The sequence below is a fragment of the Sordaria macrospora genome, chromosome 6 (assembly GCF_033870435.1).
Source record: "Sordaria macrospora chromosome 6, complete sequence".
Taxonomy (NCBI): Eukaryota; Fungi; Ascomycota; class Sordariomycetes; order Sordariales; family Sordariaceae; genus Sordaria; species Sordaria macrospora.
In genome coordinates, this window is record NC_089376.1 from 2,272,544 (window position 1) to 2,292,679 (window position 20,136).

Genomic DNA, 20,136 nt, shown 5'->3' on the forward strand with positions numbered 1-20,136 from the left:
GGTAATAAAAAGAGCTCGGAGTGTTTAGTAAAAGAATATATTTCATTTGGAATAATATGCCGGCTACCGACCCTAAGAATATAATCAATAATCGAAAAGTGTTAAGGACTTAAGAGAACACACGGGCCAACCAGGGCGCTGGTAGCACAACTGACCCAGAAGAGCTAGACTGTGCAACCCCAAGGACGGAAAGCCTCAGGAGGCAGGGAAGGGAGCCAGGCTCAACACCACGGGAGTGAGCCCTCAAACCCATCACCACACACTAGGGGTTCACGGTTGCGTGAACATCCGGAAACGGATATCTCGCAGAGGGCGAGGAGGTATAAAGGGACGACTGGAGAACTCAGATTGTCAGATAGTTCGACAATAGTCAATAGATCATTATCACCGAGACCAGTTACGAACATACTTGTTGTGAACCTTTTAGCTTCACCGAACAGCACTGGTAGTTATTACCTCCAGCTATCCTACTTAGGCAGATCAGACTGCCGTTTGTCACACGCTGACTACTCCCTTTTGGCCTATCTCGGACAGTACTGAAGGTATCACCATGTCTTCTCGCAACGACAACAGCGACACCTCGGAGCCCGGCATCATGAGCACCGAGGCTAAGGCACCTATTGCACCAAAAACAGGGTAATATTGGCCTGGCCTCTAACAACCGACTGACAGAGGGTGCCAAGAAAAATATTTTCGGGGGAGAGTTGCATCCTAGTGATGGTGGATAGGCTGACCAAATAGAGTTATTTCCTACCATACAAGGAAACATGGTCAGCGGAACGACTTGCGGACGTGATCTATCGAAACGTCGCCTCGGTACACGGATGGCCAAAGGAATGGATCACGGACAGAGACACCAGGCTTGCATCCAAATTCTGGAAGGCATTGATGGCCAAGCTCGGTACCAAGAGTAAAATGTTAACGGCCTATCACTCCCAGACGGATGGACGGACCGAAAGGATAAACCAGATCGTGGAACAATAACTGAGGAATTATGTCAACTTTGAGCAAAGCGATTGGGTAGATCTACCTACCAACGGCACAACTAGCATACAATACTGCACCTACAGAAACCACGAAGGTGACACCTTTCTTCGCAAACTACGGATACGAGATGGAAAAGTTGGAAGGACCACATTCAAACGTTCCCAGAGCCTCAGTTAAGGCCCAGAAGCTGCACATGCTTCACGATAAACACAAGAACGAGTTGGAGTTCGTGCGCCAGAAGATGGGTCACTACTACAATCAGAAAAGGCTCGAGGGACCTCGCTTTAAGGAGGGGGATGAAGTCCTTTTATCCACCAGGAACCTTAGGACAAAGCGACCCAGCAAGAAACTCAACGACCGACGGGTGGGACCTTTCAAGATCAAGAAGAAAATCTCGGACGTAGTATTTCAATTGGACATTCCCGACACTGTGAAACTAAGATCACACTCATTCCACGTATCGCTGCTAGAACCCGCACCAAGAAACGCTAGGATCAATACCAGTGTCAGCATCGAGGACGAGGAAGAAGAATGGGATGTGGAGCAAATCTTAGATTCAAGGATCGAGGGATAGAAATTGGAGTACCTCATCAAATGGGAAGGATTTGGACCCGAGGACAACACTTGGGAACCCGTCAAGAACTTGAATTGCCCTGAGAAGCTGGAGGAATTCCAACGGAGGAGCCCGGATTGCCCAGGGGTGCAGGACTACCCAGCCAAGCAGCATGGTAATCGGACACGTCGAGGGACGACCAATCGAATGAAGACACGGAAGCAATAGGCACGCCAGCCGCTTGCCTTTGGGGCAGCGTCTGGGCCTGCTCCTCCGCACGCTCCTCGGCCTCCAACGCTTCCAACTCCGCCATACTGAGCTCTGTCAGCTCCCGCCCTTCTCAGACAGACGCTTCTGCTCCTGTTCCAGCTCGGCCAACTAAAGAGTACGGCTTTTAAGGAATTTTAAAGTCTCCTGGAACACTCGGGAGAGCTCTTCAATATCCTTTAAGACTTCGGACTTTGCCTGAACTACGGGAGCTCTTTCCGCCAGAACACGAGAGACTAAAACAAGGTCAGCTCAACCCGGAACCCGGAGGGAAGGGAAACAACAAACACTCGGCATCGGTGTCCATGCTTTCACAAGGGCATGCGCGGCGAACGCACTCTCCACACTTCCCAGAAGTAGGAAATCGCTTGCACGTCAAAGAACGACGAGAACAAAGGCGACAAGGATCAACAGGGGACCCAAACTGTTCGATACGGGTCAGCAAAGACTACCGCTTCGCAGCCGCTTTGGAGGGACGTTTTTCGAGACGAAACGACGCCATAACTGCAATGGAGAAGGAAGGAAAACTTACTAATATAAAAGAACAGGACAGGTTGGGATTAAGATAATAATTGGCACCAAGGACAATCAACAAAGCCGTCGAGGGCGTTGGCTAGGGAGGGGAAGCATCGTGTTACGAACCATGAGCAAGGAACACGGGCCAACCAAGCCACCGGTACACAACAGCCACATAAAGGCTGGGCAGTGTAACCATGACAAGGAAGGAAGGCTCATGAAGGTAGGCGAGGCTCATGGAGACGAGCCAGCCCATAGGCAGTGAGCCAGCACTAAGGGATTTACGTCTACGTGGACATCCGGAAACAGATATCTCGCAGAGCGCGAGCAGATATAAAGGGACTACGGAAGAACTCAGATTATCAGATAGTTTGACAGTAGTCAATAGATCATTATCACCGAGACCAGTCTTACGATCATACTTGTTGTGAACCTTTTGGCTTTACCGACCAGCACTGATAGTTACTACCTTCAGCTATCTTATTTAGGCAAATCAGACTGCCGTTTGTCACAAATCTGGATGATAAAAATTAAAATTTCCGGAGGCAATTTAATTTCCGCTGAACGATCACCTTTTAATAAATTCGGAAATAAGTAATTATTATTACCATATCAGCATTTGTACTATAACAATGAATAAATAAATAAAATAAATAATTATTGATCCCTAAAAATTTGGAAGCGTTGCTACTACCTAGTTATTCCCTATTCAAAATCCTACATCCTATAAATTATACCTTTTATTAATATATAACGCTACTCTTCTCACAGCGTTGGCGGACCATTACACCACTAGACTATGTTCCAAAAGGATACAAGTAACCGAAGCTGGCAGTTCGGTTGCTCAAGTGGTCTTATATAGTTTGTCCCGGAAGAGGCACCCGAGCGCATTCCGTGACAACTCTCTCTTTATTTAAATAACTTACACCGTAATACTTACCGCCTTACGGCTAATGAATATCCCCGTTCAAATTCCTACCCGATTCTTAAAGTGCTAGAATATTATAAATCCCTGCCTATTTGAATGACAACTTCCTTCTATCGTAGCCCTCTTCCCGGGATTCACGAAACCCGGGAAGGGGGGCCGGACAGTCCACACACAAATCAAAGCAGCCCTACACCGGATCGAGGCCGCCGCCTCCAAAACCCTCCGGACCACCATGCCAGTCTGGAAAACGGTACAACGCACAGTCCCCTTCTGGCTCGTCGGGATCGCCCCGGCGGAGATCCTCGGGCGAGAAATCGCCAGAACAGCCGCCAGGCTACACACACTCCCGGTCAACCACCCCCTCACGGAGAGACGGCTCGGCACCACAGTGACGGGCTGGTCGAGGCTGACAAGCATGGCCAACCTACACCCCCCCAACGGCGGAGGCCCCCGGCCCCTGGACCCCGAGACTCCAAGCGCTTCGGGAATGGCTGAACCCGGGGGCGGAGGCCCCGCCCAAAAGACCCCACATACAGACGCTCCCACCGGAAGCAGACCCCGACCTGTACTGGCAGACCCACAGACCGCCATACCTCCAGGACACCCCCTGGCACCACAACAACCCCTACCTCGACCTCCCGCGGTCATACCTCGCGAGGTGGATAGGAGAGAAAACCGGACACTACGACTTCCACTCGTACCATGACCGCTTCAACCACCCCCCCGAAGCATACAAGAACTGCTTCTGCGGAGAACCCCTCGAGAAAGGACACTTCTCACAATGCCCACTCGTGGCCTACAAGAACCCACTGGCGACAAAGGACACCCCCAGTGCCTTCGGCTCAAACTACGCCACTTACCTAAACAGGATACACAATCTCAAGGCCGACGGATACACCGGCGCCCGCGCTAGGGCGGACGGCAGTATCTACGGCATCAGAACGATCAGGCCGGAGACCCCGGACCCAGACGACGAACCACTACCCCTCGAGATGCCGGGACACGCACCGGCCGAACTCGAAGGAATCAACTACGACGGACGAACGGTAAGAAGGCTGGAGGAGGACACGGAGATGGAGGAGGAGGAGGAGGAAGGAGGGGAGTGAGGGGAGCCGGACGCAGTAGTTAGAAACAACAGGGTTTTCCACCCCCGGGAAGGTGCCCGAGGGTTTTTCCCGATCGATGTACCTATGCCCAGCCGCCGCCGCGGGCACGACCCATTATCATAGATTGGTAGAACTAGGTCGAAAAATTCATTCTTCTTCTTCTTCTTCCTTCTATCGTATGATTTCCTTACATTCGAATAGAAACTTTTTAATCAAATTACTGACCAGGTAGCGGAATTAAAGATCGGGCCTCGGGAAGGACGGTGAGGGTATACCAAGAGGAAGATAAACATCGAAGGCACGGCGTCGACACGGCATCGTTGCAATAGAAAAGCAGAGGGTTTTCATCCGGCTACGGTACAGTTTTTCCCACCGACCAAGAACGGAAGCAGCACCGCATACTCACTGGGTAGACTATATGAATGGTTTAGCGTGATAAGACAATATATATAATATATATATATTAGCAGAAATACACTTTGGAATGTCAAAAATCAAAATTCTATGCAATGTTTCAATTGAAACCAAGTTTGATACGTTTACTTATGTAATTTTATATAATGAATATAAAAAATATCAATAATTGAATGATGTTCAAAAGTTCATCAAAATTGTGATAAAATCATCCTCGCTTGGTTAATTATAGATGCCCGTTTCACTGCCTCACTTAATCGCTCACCAATTCAGCTCCGATTAAGGGGAGTCTATTGTAATCAAAGCCATACGAAAATAGGTTTGCAAATTAACTTTAAATAAGTTTTTCCTACTGGTGAAATTAGGAATCACTCACAATTAGGTTGCCAAATTAGAGCCTGTCGCCCCTATCGTTGAATCTATGAACGCTACAATGGTCCAATCCTTGCATGACCTTTTAAAAACTTGAAAAAAGGGGAGATCCAAACTCTGAAAGAAACTATGACCAACTAAATATTTTTAAACATATTCGCTCCAAAACTAAAAATAAAAATATAATCCTCCCTACTATCTCAAAAGATACTAGCCCACCGCTCCTACATTAATTAATTATTCGCTTTTCAACCGTTCCCTCAATCGATAGTACTAATATCGATAATAAAAACAATAACCCAATTCTACAACGTTCTAACCATTTAACCTCTAAATAGTTGGACCCGTCTAAATTCTACAATTAATGTCATGCCTTGGTACCATGCCTTTTAATTGGCTGTATTACCTACATGCCTCATTTGTTGCAGTTACCCGTTGGACCCACTTGCCATTTCATTCTTGTATGTATTCGTCTCAGCCAGACTCGCACTTCCTCCTCTTCTCTTTTACTCTCTATAGTTAATTATTTATTACATTTGTTAAGTTATTCGTGCGCGCTACCCTCGAGACCTACGTGCCGTGACAATCAAAACAAAGAAAATAACGTACCATTCGAAATTAGCGCTAACTGCTACCCTTCCGGCCGCGATACATTTTTTTACATTAAACGCCACTTAGCCGGCAACGCTTATAAAAATTTAATACCCTACCTCAATGAACACTACCCCAAGCTAAATCTCTACTTAAAAAAGCTCTAATAGTTTATTTATAGAGGGAATATATATACTGTCTTATCACGCTAAACCATTCATATAGTCTACCCAGTGGGTATGCGGTGCTGCTTCCGTTCTTGGTCGGTGGGAAAAACTGTACCGTAGCCGGATGAAAACCCTCTGCTTTTCTATTGCAACGATGCCGTGTCGACGCCGTGCCTTCGATGTTTATCTTCCTCTTGGTATACCCTCACCGTCCTTCCCGAGGCCCGATCTTTAATTCCGCTACCTGGTCAGTAATTTGATTAAAAAGTTTCTATTCGAATGTAAGGAAATCATACGATAGAAGGAAGTTGTCATTCAAATAGGCAGGGATTTATAATATTCTAGCACTTTAAGAATCGGGTAGGAATTTGAACGGGGATATTCATTAGCCGTAAGGCGGTAAGTATTACGGTGTAAGTTATTTAAATAAAGAGAGAGTTGTCACGGAATGCGCTCGGGTGCTTCTTCCGGGACAAACTATATAAGACCACTTGAGCAACCGAACTGCCAGCTTCGGTTACTTGTATCCTTTTGGAACATAGTCTAGTGGTGTAATGGTCCGCCAACGCTGTGAGAAGAGTAGCGTTATATATTAATAAAAGGTATAATTTATAGGATGTAGGATTTTGAATAGGGAATAACTAGGTAGTAGCAACACTTACAAAGTTTTAGGAACCAATAAGTATTTATTTTATTTATTCATTTATTGTTATAGTAGGAATGTTGAAATGGTAATAATAATTACTTATTGCTGAATTTATGGATAGGTGATGGTTGAGCGGAAATTGAATTGCCTCCGGAAATTTTAATTCTTATCATCCAGATTGGGATTTAAAATTGAAAATAAATTCAGGCGCTACGAAACTACGGTCATTTCAACTATATTGTCGAGGTCTATGAAATTGTTACTTTAGTTAATATTAGTCTTAGTTGCGGGGGTAGTAGTAGAAGCGGAAGTAGCGTTCGTACCGTTGATTTTGTAAAAAGGGTTTGTTTACTTTTCGCGCTAATTTTTATGCTCCAGAATTTTAGTAAAATTACGAGAAATATAAACTGTTCGTTGAATTCCTGGCCCGCTAGTTGGGGGCGCTAGTAAATAAAAGCGAGGCGGATATAATTAATACTTTTTCAACGCATGTAGTAGGTTTTTATATTTTTATCTAATTTGGTTGTATTGACAAGGATGATGAATTTCCTTTTAAAGTTAGTTCATTTTATACATTTAGTTATTTTAAGGTTTCTGAAGGCGGGGCGGGATTCGACAACAACCTTAACGTTATTGTACTTTTTATTTAGTTTATTAAATATTTTAAGGGTAGTAACCTACTTATAGCGTTTGCCGAAGACTACTTTATCCAATTTAATCTTGATAGTCTCGAGGGGGATATTTTCGATAGACCAGGCAATAAAGGCAAATTTGGAACGTGAGGTAATCAAAATCTTGAGTTTATTTGCTTGAGTAAACTTCACTTATATGCGCTAAGTACAATACTTTGTAGCGTGCTCAATCGACCATCTTTTACAGTTGAAAGTAAGAGTAATTATAACACGCAATACCGATTTATAGCTGCTACTGCCACTATTAATATTTATATTGGAATTGTGATTATTAAATACGATACTAAGTACACTAGCGGGAAGTGAAGGATAAGTAGTAAAAGGGGGAGGCGTGTTAGTGAGAGGTAAGCCGGTTATTTTTTGCAAACGAATTCGTAAGTTTGAAAAGATTTTCTAATAGCGGTCCTTTTTTAATTAGAAAGCAGCCGTAAACGAAGCGCGGTAATTGTTGAACTTGTTTTTTAAGAGTGGCAATTTGATTGTTGAAAATTGAATTTTGCGCTCGTGGTCCTTTACATTAAATTATATTGCAAAAACGTTTTAAATACAAATAGTTATAATATAAAATTTTTTTACGAGTAAGTTTCTATTTGAAGTTTTTAATACGGGCCTAGAAGCGAATAATCTCTTCGTAAGTAGTAATAAAGTCCTCTTCGAAGTTGCGAGCGTCGGCCATGATTGAAACTACGTTATTTGTTACGAACTTAAGAGGACACACGGGCCAACCAGAATGTTGGTAGCACAATTAACCCAAGAAGGTTATGCTGTGCAACCCCAGGGGCAGGAAGGCTCACGAAGCAAGGAAGGGAGAGCCAGGCTCACGGGGTGAGCTCGACTCAGGAAGTGAGCCCGCAAACCACACACTAAGGGGTTCACGTCTACGTGGACATCCGGAAACAGATATCTCGCAGAGGGCGAGCAGGTATAAAGGGACTACGGGAGAACTCAGATTGTGTTGGAGGTGTCTCGTGTCACGTGCGGCCAGCCATGGCTCCCTCTGGCCATGGCCTCACCGCACAGGGACCTCCCTTGCTCTACTTTTAGACCTCCAGACTTTACACAGTCTGAACTCTACATAATACATCATCATTGATTCGTTCGTGGTTGTTCACCCTGTTCACAGGTTATGAGCCCTCTTGACGCAATCTTCGTCAATCCTTAATCGCATCAGCGATACCCTCTCCTTCTCGACGTCGCCAGCAACCGACAGAAACCCCCAATATTGCCCTCGACGTTGCATCGCGACCGACAGTACCCCTCGAGTAACGTCGCAAGCGACCGACCTCATTCAAGTAATCTTAGCAACCGCTACACGACTGCGATCCCCCCCCCCCCCCCCCCCCCCCCCCCCCCCCCCCCCCCCCCCCCCCCCCCCCCCACGTCTAGTCAACGTCGTCAAGTCAACCAAGATGACCGACTTCCTGAGAACCATTCACGGCCCGTCAAGTACACCAGCCAACACCAACACCCCTCTACCTTTCCTTCTGTTAATGACTAACAACGACTACACCATGGGCGAGATATCTTCCCTCATCCCCCTCAAGGGCGAATCCAACGTTGCCAACTGGAACCGCGCCTTCCGTTGTGAGCTCGCATGCGCCGACCTTCTTGAGTATGTCACCAAAGACGTCACTGAGCCAGACAAGGTCAAGGAACCTGATGAGCACAAGATCTGGCGTACCGACAGAGCCAAGGCTATGAAGAGCATTCAAGCCACCCTCAAGGATGACAAGCTTACGACTACCCTCAGTATCAACGGCTGGGACCAAGACAGCACTGACCCCAAGTATCTCTACGATCTTATTCGCAAGACCGTTGGCAAGGTTACCAACGAGGCTCGCGCGGATATCCTCGAAGAGTACACCTCCCTTCGTCGTGCCAACTTCGATTCCATGGCCTCTTTCCTTGTTCGCTATGATCTTCTGCGCAAGCGCGTGGCTGAGTGTGGTCTGAAAATCAACGAGAAGGTTGAAGTCCTCAATCTCTACAACATGGTCAAACGCCAGTGCACTGTCGATGCCAAGTTCTGGGCAGCAGAGATGGCCAAAGACAAGCTCACTACCCTTCAACTCCTTTCTCATTTGTCAATCCTTGGCAACACAGAGGCTCGCATGACGAACCTTACCGTCCAAGTCAAGAAGACAACCTCCACTGCCAGCACTAACGATAAGAAGGATTCGGGCTGGTCGAGGCTGTCAAGCATGGCAAAACTACACCCCCCAACGGCGGAGGCCCCCGGCCCCTGGACCCCGAGGCTCCGAGCACTCCGAGAATGGTTGAACCCCGGGGCGGAAGCCCCGGCCAGAGCCCCCCGCACAACAGCCCTCCCCCCAGAAGCGGACCCCGACCTCTACTGGCGGACCCACAGACCGCCGTACCTCCAAGACACCCCCTGGCACCACAACAACCCTTACCTCGACCTCCCGAGGGCCTACCTCGCGAGGTGGGTCGGGGAGAAGACCGGCCACTACGACTTCCACTCGTACCATGACCGTTTCAACCACCCTCCCGAGGCATACAAGAACTGCTTCTGCGGAGAACCCCTCGAGAAAGGACACCTCGCGCTCTGCCCACTCGTGACCTACAAGAACCCGCTGGCGGCAAAGGACACCCCCAGCGCCTTTGGCACAAACTACGCCACCTACCTGAATAGAATACACAACCTCAAGGCCGATGGATACACCGGCGCCCGCGCGAGGGCGGACGGCAGCATCTACGGCATCAGAACGATCCGGCCGGAGACCCCGGACCCGGACGACGAACCAATACCCTTTGAGATGCCGGGACTCGTCCCGGCAGAGCTGGAAGGAGTCAACTACGACGGGCGAGCGGTGGAAAGGACGGAGGAAGACATGGAGACGGAGGAGGAGGAAGGAGAGGAGTGAGAGGGAGGGGAAGGACCGGTCGACCGTAGCTAGAAATAACAGGGTTTTCCACCCCCGGGAAGGTGCCCGAGGGTTTTTCCCGACCGATGTACCTATGCCCTGCCGCCGCCGCGGGCACGACCCATTATCACAATTTGGTAGAACTAGGTCGAAAAATTCATTATTATTATTATTATGATAAGAAGGATTCAAACAACAAGAACGACAAGGACCGTACGAATCACAAGCAGGTTACCTGCTCGGACTGCGGCCAGTCCATGCGTGACGACTTCAAGCACTTCCCTTGCGGTCATCATCGCAACCCTCGTACAGCTGACTGCTGGTGGTGTGACCCTGATAAGGCTCCCGCCAACTGGAGCAGGAAAAAGGAGCCCATAGCGAGATCTAATCACGTTGATTCCAGTAACTCAACTGCAAAGTATCAATTACAGTATTCAACGTGTAATATCGCTGAAGTCCAACAGGCTCCTGAGGCAACAAACCCCATGAAAGACTTGGTAGTCTACGACTCTGGTTGTGGCTCCAATATCTTCAACCATGTTAGATGGTTTACAGACCTTCAACCTTTACCAGAACCAGCCAAGCACACCATTGGTGATGGCACGGTTACCCTATCATACCATATTGGCACAGTCGAGTTAACAATGCCAACCAACAAGAAAGTCAACGTTCGAGTCCGTATCAAAGACGTCATCTACTCTCCTTCGACGCCAGCCAACTTACTATCAACCAAGGCACTGCTTGAAAGCGGCTTGATCTGGGACATGAAGACCAACCAGATTCATCTCCAGAACCAGAAGTGCACTATTCGATGTGATTACATCAACGGGCTGGTAGTGCTTCCAGTAATTCAGCCCTTCAACTTCAACCAGTCTAGAATCGAGACTAAGGACGTCATGCTCGCTTCTATCAACTATTCAACTATGCACAAGAGGATGATGCACGCAGGAAGAGAGCAGGTCATGAAGGCGTGCCAAGAGGCTGGCATTACCCTCAGCAATACCCATGATCACTTTTGTGATGGTTGTATGCGCGCAAAGGCTACTGATACTATACCCAAGCATGCGCATACTGTTACAACCATCACTCCAGTGCAGTTTATCCGTGGAGACGTCATTCAGCACAACCACCCGAACCATCTGGGACAACGATACTGTGTCCACTTCATTTGTGAAGCCTCTGGTCATCACTGGGTTGACTTCTGTACAACCAAGGGCGAGGCATCTACTAAACTGAAGCAGTTCAAGAAATGGATTGAGCTCCAGACAGGTCTTAAAGTCAAAGTCGTTGGACTCGACGGCGGACCAGAATGGGGACTTCCAACCAAGGAGTTTCAGAGCAGTCAACTACACAAATGGGCCAACGAGGAGGGCGTTCAGATCTACAAGACGACTGCTCACACCCCATGGATGAACGGTAAATCAGAAAGAGCTAGAGCAATCATCATGGAGCGCTCCAGAGCCCTCACAATCGACCCCAACATTCCACCCCATCTCTGGTCCTTTGTTGTTCAAAGCGTTGTTACCGTAATGAATCTGATGCCCTCAAAGGCAAATCCAGAAGGCAAAAGCCCACATGAGCTACTCTGCAGAGCCATTCCTGGTTACCCCAAGGACGAGATTAAGCCATGGATCAAGCACCTACGCACCTACTTCTGCACCGCGTACTATTACCTCAACACCCAGAGACCACGGCAAATGAACCAGCTAAGCCAGAGCAGGCACAAGGAAGCCAACCCTCTGAGGAACCCGCTCCGGCAGTATCTCCAGAGGTAAGCGAAGGCAAACCTCGCCGCTCAGTGGCCAAGCCACCCGGTTTCAAGTACGACGTTCAGCGAGCCATTGACAGTAACAACAACGTTGTTGATCCCACCCCGGAACTCCCCACCTTCTTCCATGGCATCGCGGAAGCGAGTCGTGTGACTCGCATCCCCGAATACTGCCTGACAGCCATGGAGGTGCTTTATGACCTTCCTTGCGCTAAAATAGACCGTACCATCCCCAAGAACTACAACCAAGCTGTCAAACTGGCCAACTACAGATCATACTGGTTGCCAGCGATGGAAAAGCAAGTCAAGGCCCTGGAGGATGCAGGAGTCTACTCTTTGGTGAAGCGAACCCCGGAAATGCACGTTTTGCCCGGTAAATGGGTTTATGATGAGAAGTACAATATCGACTGGAAGGAGTATTTGGCTCGAGCGAGATGGGTAGTCTGCGGCAACTTTGATAACAATAAATGGGATCTACAGGACATCTACGCCGCCGTCGCTAACTCGGTCAGTGTGAGACTTTTCCTTTGCATCATGGCCATCAGCGATTTTGAGTGCGAACAATACGACTTCAACACCGCCTTCTTGAATGCCCTCATTCCTAAGGATGGCAAGAAGTATTACGTTGAACAACCGACTGGTCTTGAAAAGAAGGATTGCCACACATGGGTATGCCAGTTGGTTCGAGCCCTATATGGACTAAAACGCAGCCCCCTCTTTTGGTTTGAGACCTTACTGCCGGTCCTGAAAGCACTAGGCTTCACACCCATAGGTGCAGATTTGTGCCTCCTGGTGAACAATACCCTGGGTGTGATTATGGTTCTTTACGTTGATGACTTCCTCTTGGCAGCAGCCAACCTCAAGATTAGCACCCACATCAAAGGAACCCTGGAAAAGAAGTTCAAACTCAAACATCTGGGCCCAGTGAGGACCTTTTTAGACTTTGACATCGTCAGAAATTGAACTGAGCGTACCGTCTTTATCTCACAAGAACGATACACCAAGACAATGATTGACAAGTTCACGAAAGGCCTCGCCAAAGGACAAGACCTTCACCCGACAAAGACACCCTGGCCTCCGGACTTCAAAATCCACGGGGGTGGGGAAGTTTCTGGTCAGCAGAAAGCCTACATCAAGAGCACAGGCTCGTTAAACTACTTATCCACTGGTACCCGACCGGACATCACGTTCACCGTCAGCAAACTGTGCGAGGGTAATGCGAAGCCAACCGATCGTCACCTTACCGTGATGAAGCACCTTTATCGCTACCTGACTGGCCATTCAGATCTGGGTATTGTTCCGGGAGGACACTTCTCACCGACTGCTGGCCGCCTCGATCTGCAATTCAGGGCATATGCAGATGCCTCTTTTGCAGACAACATTCCAGACAGAAAGAGTACAGCTGGGCACGTCGTGTTCCTTACCTGCGGTCCCATCCACTGGAAATCTAAGAAGCAGAGCCTTGTCACAACCAGTACGACAGAGGCAGAGTTCGTGAATCTGGTCCTTACAGCGAAGTCGCTGGAATGGATTGGAAGCATGTTGAAAGACCTGGGTCTTGGAGTCAACACCAACCAGATCCTTTACACAGACAGCGAGAATGCCAGGAACCGGGTGTTTAACGTAAACGTGCCGGCTCGTAACCGCTACATCGATATACGATACAAGTGGTTGATTCAGCAGCCGGAAATGAAGGCAATCAACGTGATCCATTTGGCCGGGGAGGATATGCCAGCAGACGGATTGACGAAGGCATTGAAGGCGGATAAGCACGCAAAGTTCGTGAAGTTGATTGGCCTTGTCCAGCAGAAGGTTCCCTGGACTTGAACACAAGGGAACCACCATCATGTGAACAAACACCATGTAAATAGGATCTCGACTCTATTAGAGAGTCTTTCGGTCTACGAGGGTGTGTTGGAGGTGTCCCGTGTCACGTGCGGCCAGCCATGGCTCCCTCTGGCCATAGCCCACCGCACAGAGACCTCCCTTGCCCTACTTTTAGACCTCCAGACTTTACACAGTCTGAACTCTACATAATACATCATCATTGATTCGTTCGTGGTTGTTCACCCTGTTCACAGATTGTCAGATAGTTCAACAGTAGTCAATAGATCATTATCACCGAGACCAGTATTGCAGACATACTTGTTGTGAACTCTTTAGCTTCACCAAACAGGACTGATAGTCTATACCTTCAACTATCCCACTTAGGCAGATCAGACTGCCGTTCGTCACATTATTGACGAGCAAGTAGTAGAAACCTGGGAAGAAAATTGATAAGACCAGGAGGCTAGCGAATATACATATTTAATTAGCAAGTATTAGAACTTCTCATATTTTATAATGCAAGTCTTTGAGCGCTTGAATGAAAGTAGTTAAGTCGTTCTAATACTCGGGACTAGCGGCTACTGTCATAGCGGTAATAATTCTAATAGCAATAGAACTATCGGTTGTAGGTCAGGCTCAATAAGTAAATAAATTATCAAATATTAATTGCAAAGTAAAATATACGTTAGTAACCATAAGGGTAGTAAGAGAGTACGAATAATCTTCTATTAATACTATGCTTAGTATGAATGAATGAATTTTTCGACTACGTTCTATCAATACTAGATAGTAAGTCGTGCCCGCGACGGCGGCTGGGCATAGGTACATAAGTGCGGGAAAAAAGCCTCTTAGGTCAGGCGCTCGCGTGGCCGTAGGCTGGAAAAACCCTGATCCTTTCTTTGTTTTTCCTCTTTTATTCCAGGCCTCCTGACCCCGGGAGACCAAGCGCCTCTGCGAATGACAGTGGCTCGTCGTCCGGGTCGGGGGTTTCCGCTCTCGCCACCCTTATCCCCTGGTAGCCTCCTCCTCGTAATACCTGGACGTGTGTCTATCCCTCGTCTTTGAGGGTTTGAATCCTTGTGAGAAATGTTGCGTAGCTTGTGCCGAAGGCCTTCGGCGTGTCTTCTGCCGCGTTCGGGTTGCGGTAGGTGACTGGTGGGCATACGAAAAAGTGTCCTTTGTCGCGGGGTGCTCCGCATATGCAGTACCGGAACGTCTCGGGGGGGATGGTTGAAACGCTCGTGATAGGAGTGAAAGTCCCAGTGGCCCGTTCGTTCTCCTACCCACCTCGCTAGGTATTTGCGTGGTAGTCCAAGGTATGGGTTGTTGTCCTTGTACCATGGTTGGTTGGTATAGGGCAAATAAAACTTTCTTTCGATTGCGCTTTCTACGTAGTCTTTCTCTTCTTTCTTTGTTAATAATAGTATTTCAACTATATACGATTGCTCGCTGTGTAATACTTGGTTAGACCCGTCATAGATTAGACTTAATTCTACTAAGTCTGTGAACCGCCTACGAGGGCTCTGGTTCGTAGGCCCCAGCTTTGTACCACGGTGTACAAATGTCATAGGTTGACATTGGCCATATAGTGTGCATTCCAAGTTCTGCTTTGCAAGCAGAACATCGTCCTATCTTTTGTAGGTTTGGCCGTCTGGGCATATGCACCCCAGCCTTTCATAACAAAACCCTTTCCTAATTACCCCCTTCTATTGTAGTCTTTCCTTTCCTCCTCTTTGTCAAATATTACCTTTTCAACCGTATACGACTGCTCGCTGTGTAACACTCTTGCAGACCCGTACACTAACACTAGTAAGTAAGGAGGTTACTAGGATCAAGAAGTACGTTCTTTTCAGAAGTTACTTCTAAATTATATATAAGCAAATATTTGTTATACTTTGTCCGACTATGCTAACGCCTAGTAATGCGCCATACCAACTGAAAGTCCATACAGTAAAAGTCTACAGGATGTAAAAGGAAAAAGAACCTTCGGCGGTGTTCTGGCTTAGCCTATTCCCTCCCCCCCTGGTCAATTTTCTGCCACTCTCCTTCTGTCTTCGTATCCCAATCGCTCAATTCCCGCTACTTTATTGTTCTTGTAGTTGTCCAATCCATGTAAAGTCTCGGGGCACCAGAACCCCGCTACAGAACACAAGGATGTTTGAATTTTTGCCTTTATGACAACTTAAAGAAGCATCTTCCTGGGGTCCTCAATGTACTCCTTCACCTTGACCAGGAACTGGACAGCCTCTCTGCCATCAAGCAGTCTGTGGTCGTAGGTGAGAGCCAAGTACATCATGGGGCGAATCTCAACCTTTCCGTTAACAGCGATAGGGCGCTCCTTGATAGCATGGAGACCCAAAACTGCGCTCTGAGGAAGGTTGATGATAGGGGTACCCATCAAGGAGCCGAAAACGCCGCCGTTGCTGATGGTGAAAGTTCCGCCAGCCATGTCCTCAATGGTGAGCTTACCGTCACGAGCCTACAGTAACAGTTAGTAATGCGATATAATCAAATGAATAGGCGTGGGAATTCGTACCTTCTTGCCCATATCCGCGATAGACTTCTCAATGTTAACGAGGTCCATGGTCTCAACATTGCGGACTACAGGAGTGACAAGACCCTTCTCGGTGGCCACAGCGACACTGATGTCAACATAATCCCGATAGACAATGGTGTCACCGCCGTTGGGACCCTCAATAGAGGCGTTGACGGCCGGGATGTCGCGCATGGCCAAGACACAGGCGCGGGAGAAGGCGCTCATGAAGCCGAGCTTGACGCCGGTCTTCTTGAGGATCTCATCCTTGTACTGCTTGCGGAAATCCATCAGGGCGGACATGTCAACTTCGTTGAAGGTGGTAAGCGAGGCAGCGGTGTTCTGGGACTGCTTGAGACGCTCGGCGATGCGGAGGCGCATGCGGTTCATCTTGACCTGTAAGGTGTGTTAGTTTGCCGGATTCACCTCTCCGTTCATCCAGGAGCCGTGTACTTACTCTGCGCTCCTCGCGGTTGCCGAGGGTAGCCGGGGCCTCCTTCGCAGGAGTTTCCTTCTTGGCAGGCGTGGGGGCAGGAGCAGCGGCGGGCTTGGTTTCCTGCTTAGGCTCGGGAGCCTTCTCGGGAGCAGGAGCAGGAGCGCTGTCCTTGGGAGCAGCCTCCTTGCTCTCGGGCGCGGCCGGCTTCTCAGCACCGCCCTCCTTGGGCGCACCGCCAAGCTCTAGCCGGACAATGCCCTGGCCGACTGTGACAGTGTCCTCCTCATTAACGAGGAACTCCTTGATCGTACCGGCCTCGGGAGCGTTGACGGCCACATCAATCTAGAGCGCAATGGCAGAAGCAGTTAGAAAGCTGATACATGTGCCGCTGGCGAAGTATGACGGTATCGTAAGGGAGAATAGGGGGCAGGCAGCATATGCTCCGAGGGGTCTAGGTTCCGACACCGGCACGGGACGGAGGAAGCGTTCTACACACCTTGTCGGTCTCGATGGTCGCGATCTCCTCGTCCTGCTCGACATAGTCGCCAACCTTCTTGCTCCACTGCTTCAAGGTGCCCTCACTGATGGACTCGGCCATCTGCGGGACCTTGATGACCTGGTCGGCGTAGTTGCGGACATGCTGGAACTGCAGGGGAAGCTGTCGGAGCGCGGGATTTGCGTTGCAGAGCGCGAGTTTGGGAGCGGCGCGGGCCGCAAGACGAAGACCTTTATACAGCATAGTGGCGGGATGTCGGGCAAGAGAAGGGGAGTTGGTCGGGGCGTAAGACAGATATGTGTCTTTTCGGAGGTGGTGTAGGACTGTAGGTTGGGGAAAAGAGCGTCGGATGGGAAGGACGCGAAATTGACGGCTGTGATAAGATTTGTCGTGAGGCTACAGGTTTCTGACTCGGCGACAATGACGCAGCGCCCAGCACGGAAAACAGCCGGGACAACCGGAAAACTAATGGTCAGATCGTCTGTGACCCGGAGAAATGGTACATTAACTCAATTCTATTTCAGATATTATACAAAACTTCCGAATTCACTCCCCCATGAAATGCCACTTTTGCACATCTCCAACAAAATTTTGCACCGGCATGCGCTTTCTCTTGCCCGGCCAAGTTCTGCATCAGAGCGGTGCCTCTCTACCTATCGAAAGCTGCGACTTTTTTTTCTTCTCCGCAGCGCACGACAGCACAGCACGCCGGTCGCAGGCGACAGTTGCCTGCCAGCCTCACTGTACCCGTCAATGTCCGTGTTTCATCTGTACACTTGTGGATTTCAGCTGAATGAACGAGAAACTGGAGTCCTTCTCCATAGCGTCACGGGGCCAGCCTCGCAGCTTGCCGGGACAGGGGATGTCTTCTGGAAACCTAAGGATCGCAGCAATCATCTGTAGTGCCCACCGGTAACATGCACTGTCCAGGGATCAACCTGCACCGGAAGGACTGAGCAACACCTTTTAACCTTCAACTTGTCGTTGATGGCAAGCTCTCCAGGCCTCGCTACCCTATGGATGGATTGTTGCCTCTATCAGCAACAGCCGTATCGTCGAACTTTGGGTTGAAAGGTCCCCGGAAGACGGCGGGCCTTACTGACAGGCCGCGTACAAGTCCACCTTGGTTCATTACCTACAATTCGACAGCATTTATAGCGGTGAAGGTTCAAAGCAACGTCTAGGTATGTGCTCGCTCGGTTCGCTCGGTAGTATGGAAACCGTTCCCTAGCAGCACATCCTGCAACGCTGCCCCTCCCATCGTCTCCTGTTGTCCGTACTTGGAGTAGAGAGAATGGGTAACAAGCCGGAGACGCTTGGACCTCTGGTTCGTCCATCCGTCCGGGTCACCGTTCACACCGATCGGGAGTAACGGATTTCATAGGCAACGGATGCCGGATTAGCCACCTGTCAAGGCTCTTTAAGACTACCTCGATATACCTCACTTCCTCATAGGGACCTATGACTCCCCTTGCTAAGTCAAGAGTGCCGCTCGAGGCACATGTGCCATGTACATTTTCAGGCTGTTCCTGATGCTCCGCCAATATTGACGTCTCGATTTTCGGCACCCAAGCAGGACAAGGCTCGTGTGCCTTGGCAAACCTGATTACACTTACACCATGTAGTAGGTGAAGGAATCGATCTGATTTGTTGCCTTAGGCAGCTAACTTTGAGCATGGAAAGGAACGTGCGGCCTGCCAAGCCCTCCAATCCCGTCGCCTACGCAGGAATTGAGGTCCCGGTATCAACGTACCTCTTTCCCAAATGCGGATCCCCTCATCATCCTGCCTTTTCGTCGACCTGAACAGCCTCAGCCCGGAATCGCACGACAGCCGATTACTACCTGTCTCTACTGCAGCCAAAGAGGCACAGGCCTAGTCGCTGGACCAAAGAGGTTACCCATACGCCCACACAATACGTTTTGTCAAAGCTCCCGGAGCGGGACCCACGGTGACCGAGTCAGTTTAATCCACCATGTCGACGCGACCGGCCGTCTTGTCAGTATATCCATGTCTTCCATCATGGCGACAAGAACAAGGATCTCACGCATTCTGTTGACAGGTCCCTTTACCGACGCTCCTTGAAGCTCTCGCTCGACTGGGCTGTCAATCGGCAGTTATGGCGCGGCCAGGCCCTCTACATTCGCTCCCTGTTCGAGAAGAACCGCGACGTACACGATCCTAGACATCTACGGGTACGCATTCGGTCTCCGCGAAGCATGGGAGTCTGCCCTAGCTGACCAATTGCTCCAGGTGCTTTTGAAAGAGACGGAGAAGCTCCTGGACCACTGGAAGCATCCCGATCCGTTCGCTCACCCACTTTCTCCTGGAGGCAAGCAGTCATTCACTTGCGATCAAGCACAGCGAGAAGTCTTACTAATGAAATTTCAGGCTCAAAATACGAGAGAAACCTGCCCGCTCACATTGTGGACGGTAAGTTCGCGCCCCTCTGCTCCATGTGACTTTTCACATTGCCATCTCCTAACGTCTTTGGCCTCCATCACAGCTCCTCCGCCGTTGAAGTTCTGAGAAGCCGGGCCGCATGTTGCCCGCCGTCCATCGTTGATATTTCCAGATGGTATCGAACAGACACATTCAAGCTAGTTTACGTTAAGGGATCTTTGGGGTCTAGACGCCGCGTGCATCACTTTCTGGAATGGGGACCTAAACCAGGCAGACAAAATGGCCGGGTAGCTGTTCAACACCAGCGGAGACTCAAGTTCATCACTCATAATCTGTTCACCATGGCGTAGCGGCAACTATCGGGCATTTCAATGACTAGACAAACGGGACTTGAAAACGATGGAGATATTAACGGCACTTTCGATTGATGCTCAAAAGGTATTCTCATTCATGACCCATCGCCGTTGACGGGGATAATGTACAGCCCAAACATGAAAAAGCAACCGTTGACCCTAGACCGTGAACCCCAATTTCATGAACCCAACGTGCC

The 20,136-nt window shown here is 49.1% G+C and overlaps 7 protein-coding genes across 7 annotated transcripts; 4 read left to right on the forward strand and 3 right to left on the reverse strand.

Annotated features, from left to right (window-relative positions):
• Positions 1–1,622: 1,622 nt before the first annotated feature.
• On the reverse strand, positions 1,623–1,853 carry SMAC4_13988 (uncharacterized protein; the record flags this gene model as incomplete). The annotated part of the gene is made up of 1 exon (XM_066091722.1): positions 1,623–1,853. One exon carries the CDS (start codon positions 1,851–1,853, stop codon positions 1,623–1,625), a length of 231 nt encoding a protein of 76 aa, XP_065947497.1.
• Positions 1,854–3,483: 1,630 nt separating this feature from the next.
• SMAC4_09810 (uncharacterized protein) lies at positions 3,484–4,357 on the forward strand (the record flags this gene model as incomplete). Its single annotated transcript, XM_003342528.2, has 2 exons — positions 3,484–3,948; positions 4,120–4,357. 2 exons carry the CDS (start codon positions 3,484–3,486, stop codon positions 4,162–4,164), a joined length of 510 nt encoding a protein of 169 aa, XP_003342576.2. The 3' UTR covers positions 4,165–4,357.
• Positions 4,358–9,440: 5,083 nt separating this feature from the next.
• SMAC4_13989 (uncharacterized protein) lies at positions 9,441–10,124 on the forward strand (the record flags this gene model as incomplete). The annotated part of the gene is made up of 1 exon (XM_066091723.1): positions 9,441–10,124. One exon carries the CDS (start codon positions 9,441–9,443, stop codon positions 10,122–10,124), a length of 684 nt encoding a protein of 227 aa, XP_065947498.1.
• A 935-nt stretch (positions 10,125–11,059) lies between these two features.
• Positions 11,060–11,899, forward strand: SMAC4_13990 (uncharacterized protein; the record flags this gene model as incomplete). The annotated part of the gene is made up of 1 exon (XM_066091724.1): positions 11,060–11,899. The coding sequence occupies one exon, from the start codon at positions 11,060–11,062 to the stop codon at positions 11,897–11,899; it is 840 nt and encodes a 279-aa protein (XP_065947499.1).
• Positions 11,900–14,724: 2,825 nt separating this feature from the next.
• SMAC4_13991 (uncharacterized protein) lies at positions 14,725–15,060 on the reverse strand (the record flags this gene model as incomplete). Its single annotated transcript, XM_066091725.1, has 1 exon — positions 14,725–15,060. One exon carries the CDS (start codon positions 15,058–15,060, stop codon positions 14,725–14,727), a length of 336 nt encoding a protein of 111 aa, XP_065947500.1.
• A 501-nt stretch (positions 15,061–15,561) lies between these two features.
• SMAC4_08326 (uncharacterized protein) lies at positions 15,562–17,637 on the reverse strand. Its single transcript, XM_003344335.2, has 4 exons — positions 17,185–17,637; positions 16,710–17,030; positions 16,256–16,648; positions 15,562–16,198 (listed from the first exon to the last, which is right to left on the reverse strand). The coding sequence occupies exons 1-4, from the start codon at positions 17,425–17,427 to the stop codon at positions 15,902–15,904; spliced, it is 1,254 nt and encodes a 417-aa protein (XP_003344383.1). The 5' UTR covers positions 17,428–17,637; the 3' UTR covers positions 15,562–15,901.
• Positions 17,638–18,951: 1,314 nt separating this feature from the next.
• On the forward strand, positions 18,952–19,712 carry SMAC4_08325 (uncharacterized protein). The gene is made up of 4 exons (XM_024655413.2): positions 18,952–19,181; positions 19,246–19,378; positions 19,437–19,616; positions 19,690–19,712. The coding sequence occupies exons 1-4, from the start codon at positions 19,159–19,161 to the stop codon at positions 19,702–19,704; spliced, it is 351 nt and encodes a 116-aa protein (XP_024511304.1). The 5' UTR covers positions 18,952–19,158; the 3' UTR covers positions 19,705–19,712.
• The last annotated feature ends 424 nt before the right edge of the window (positions 19,713–20,136 follow it).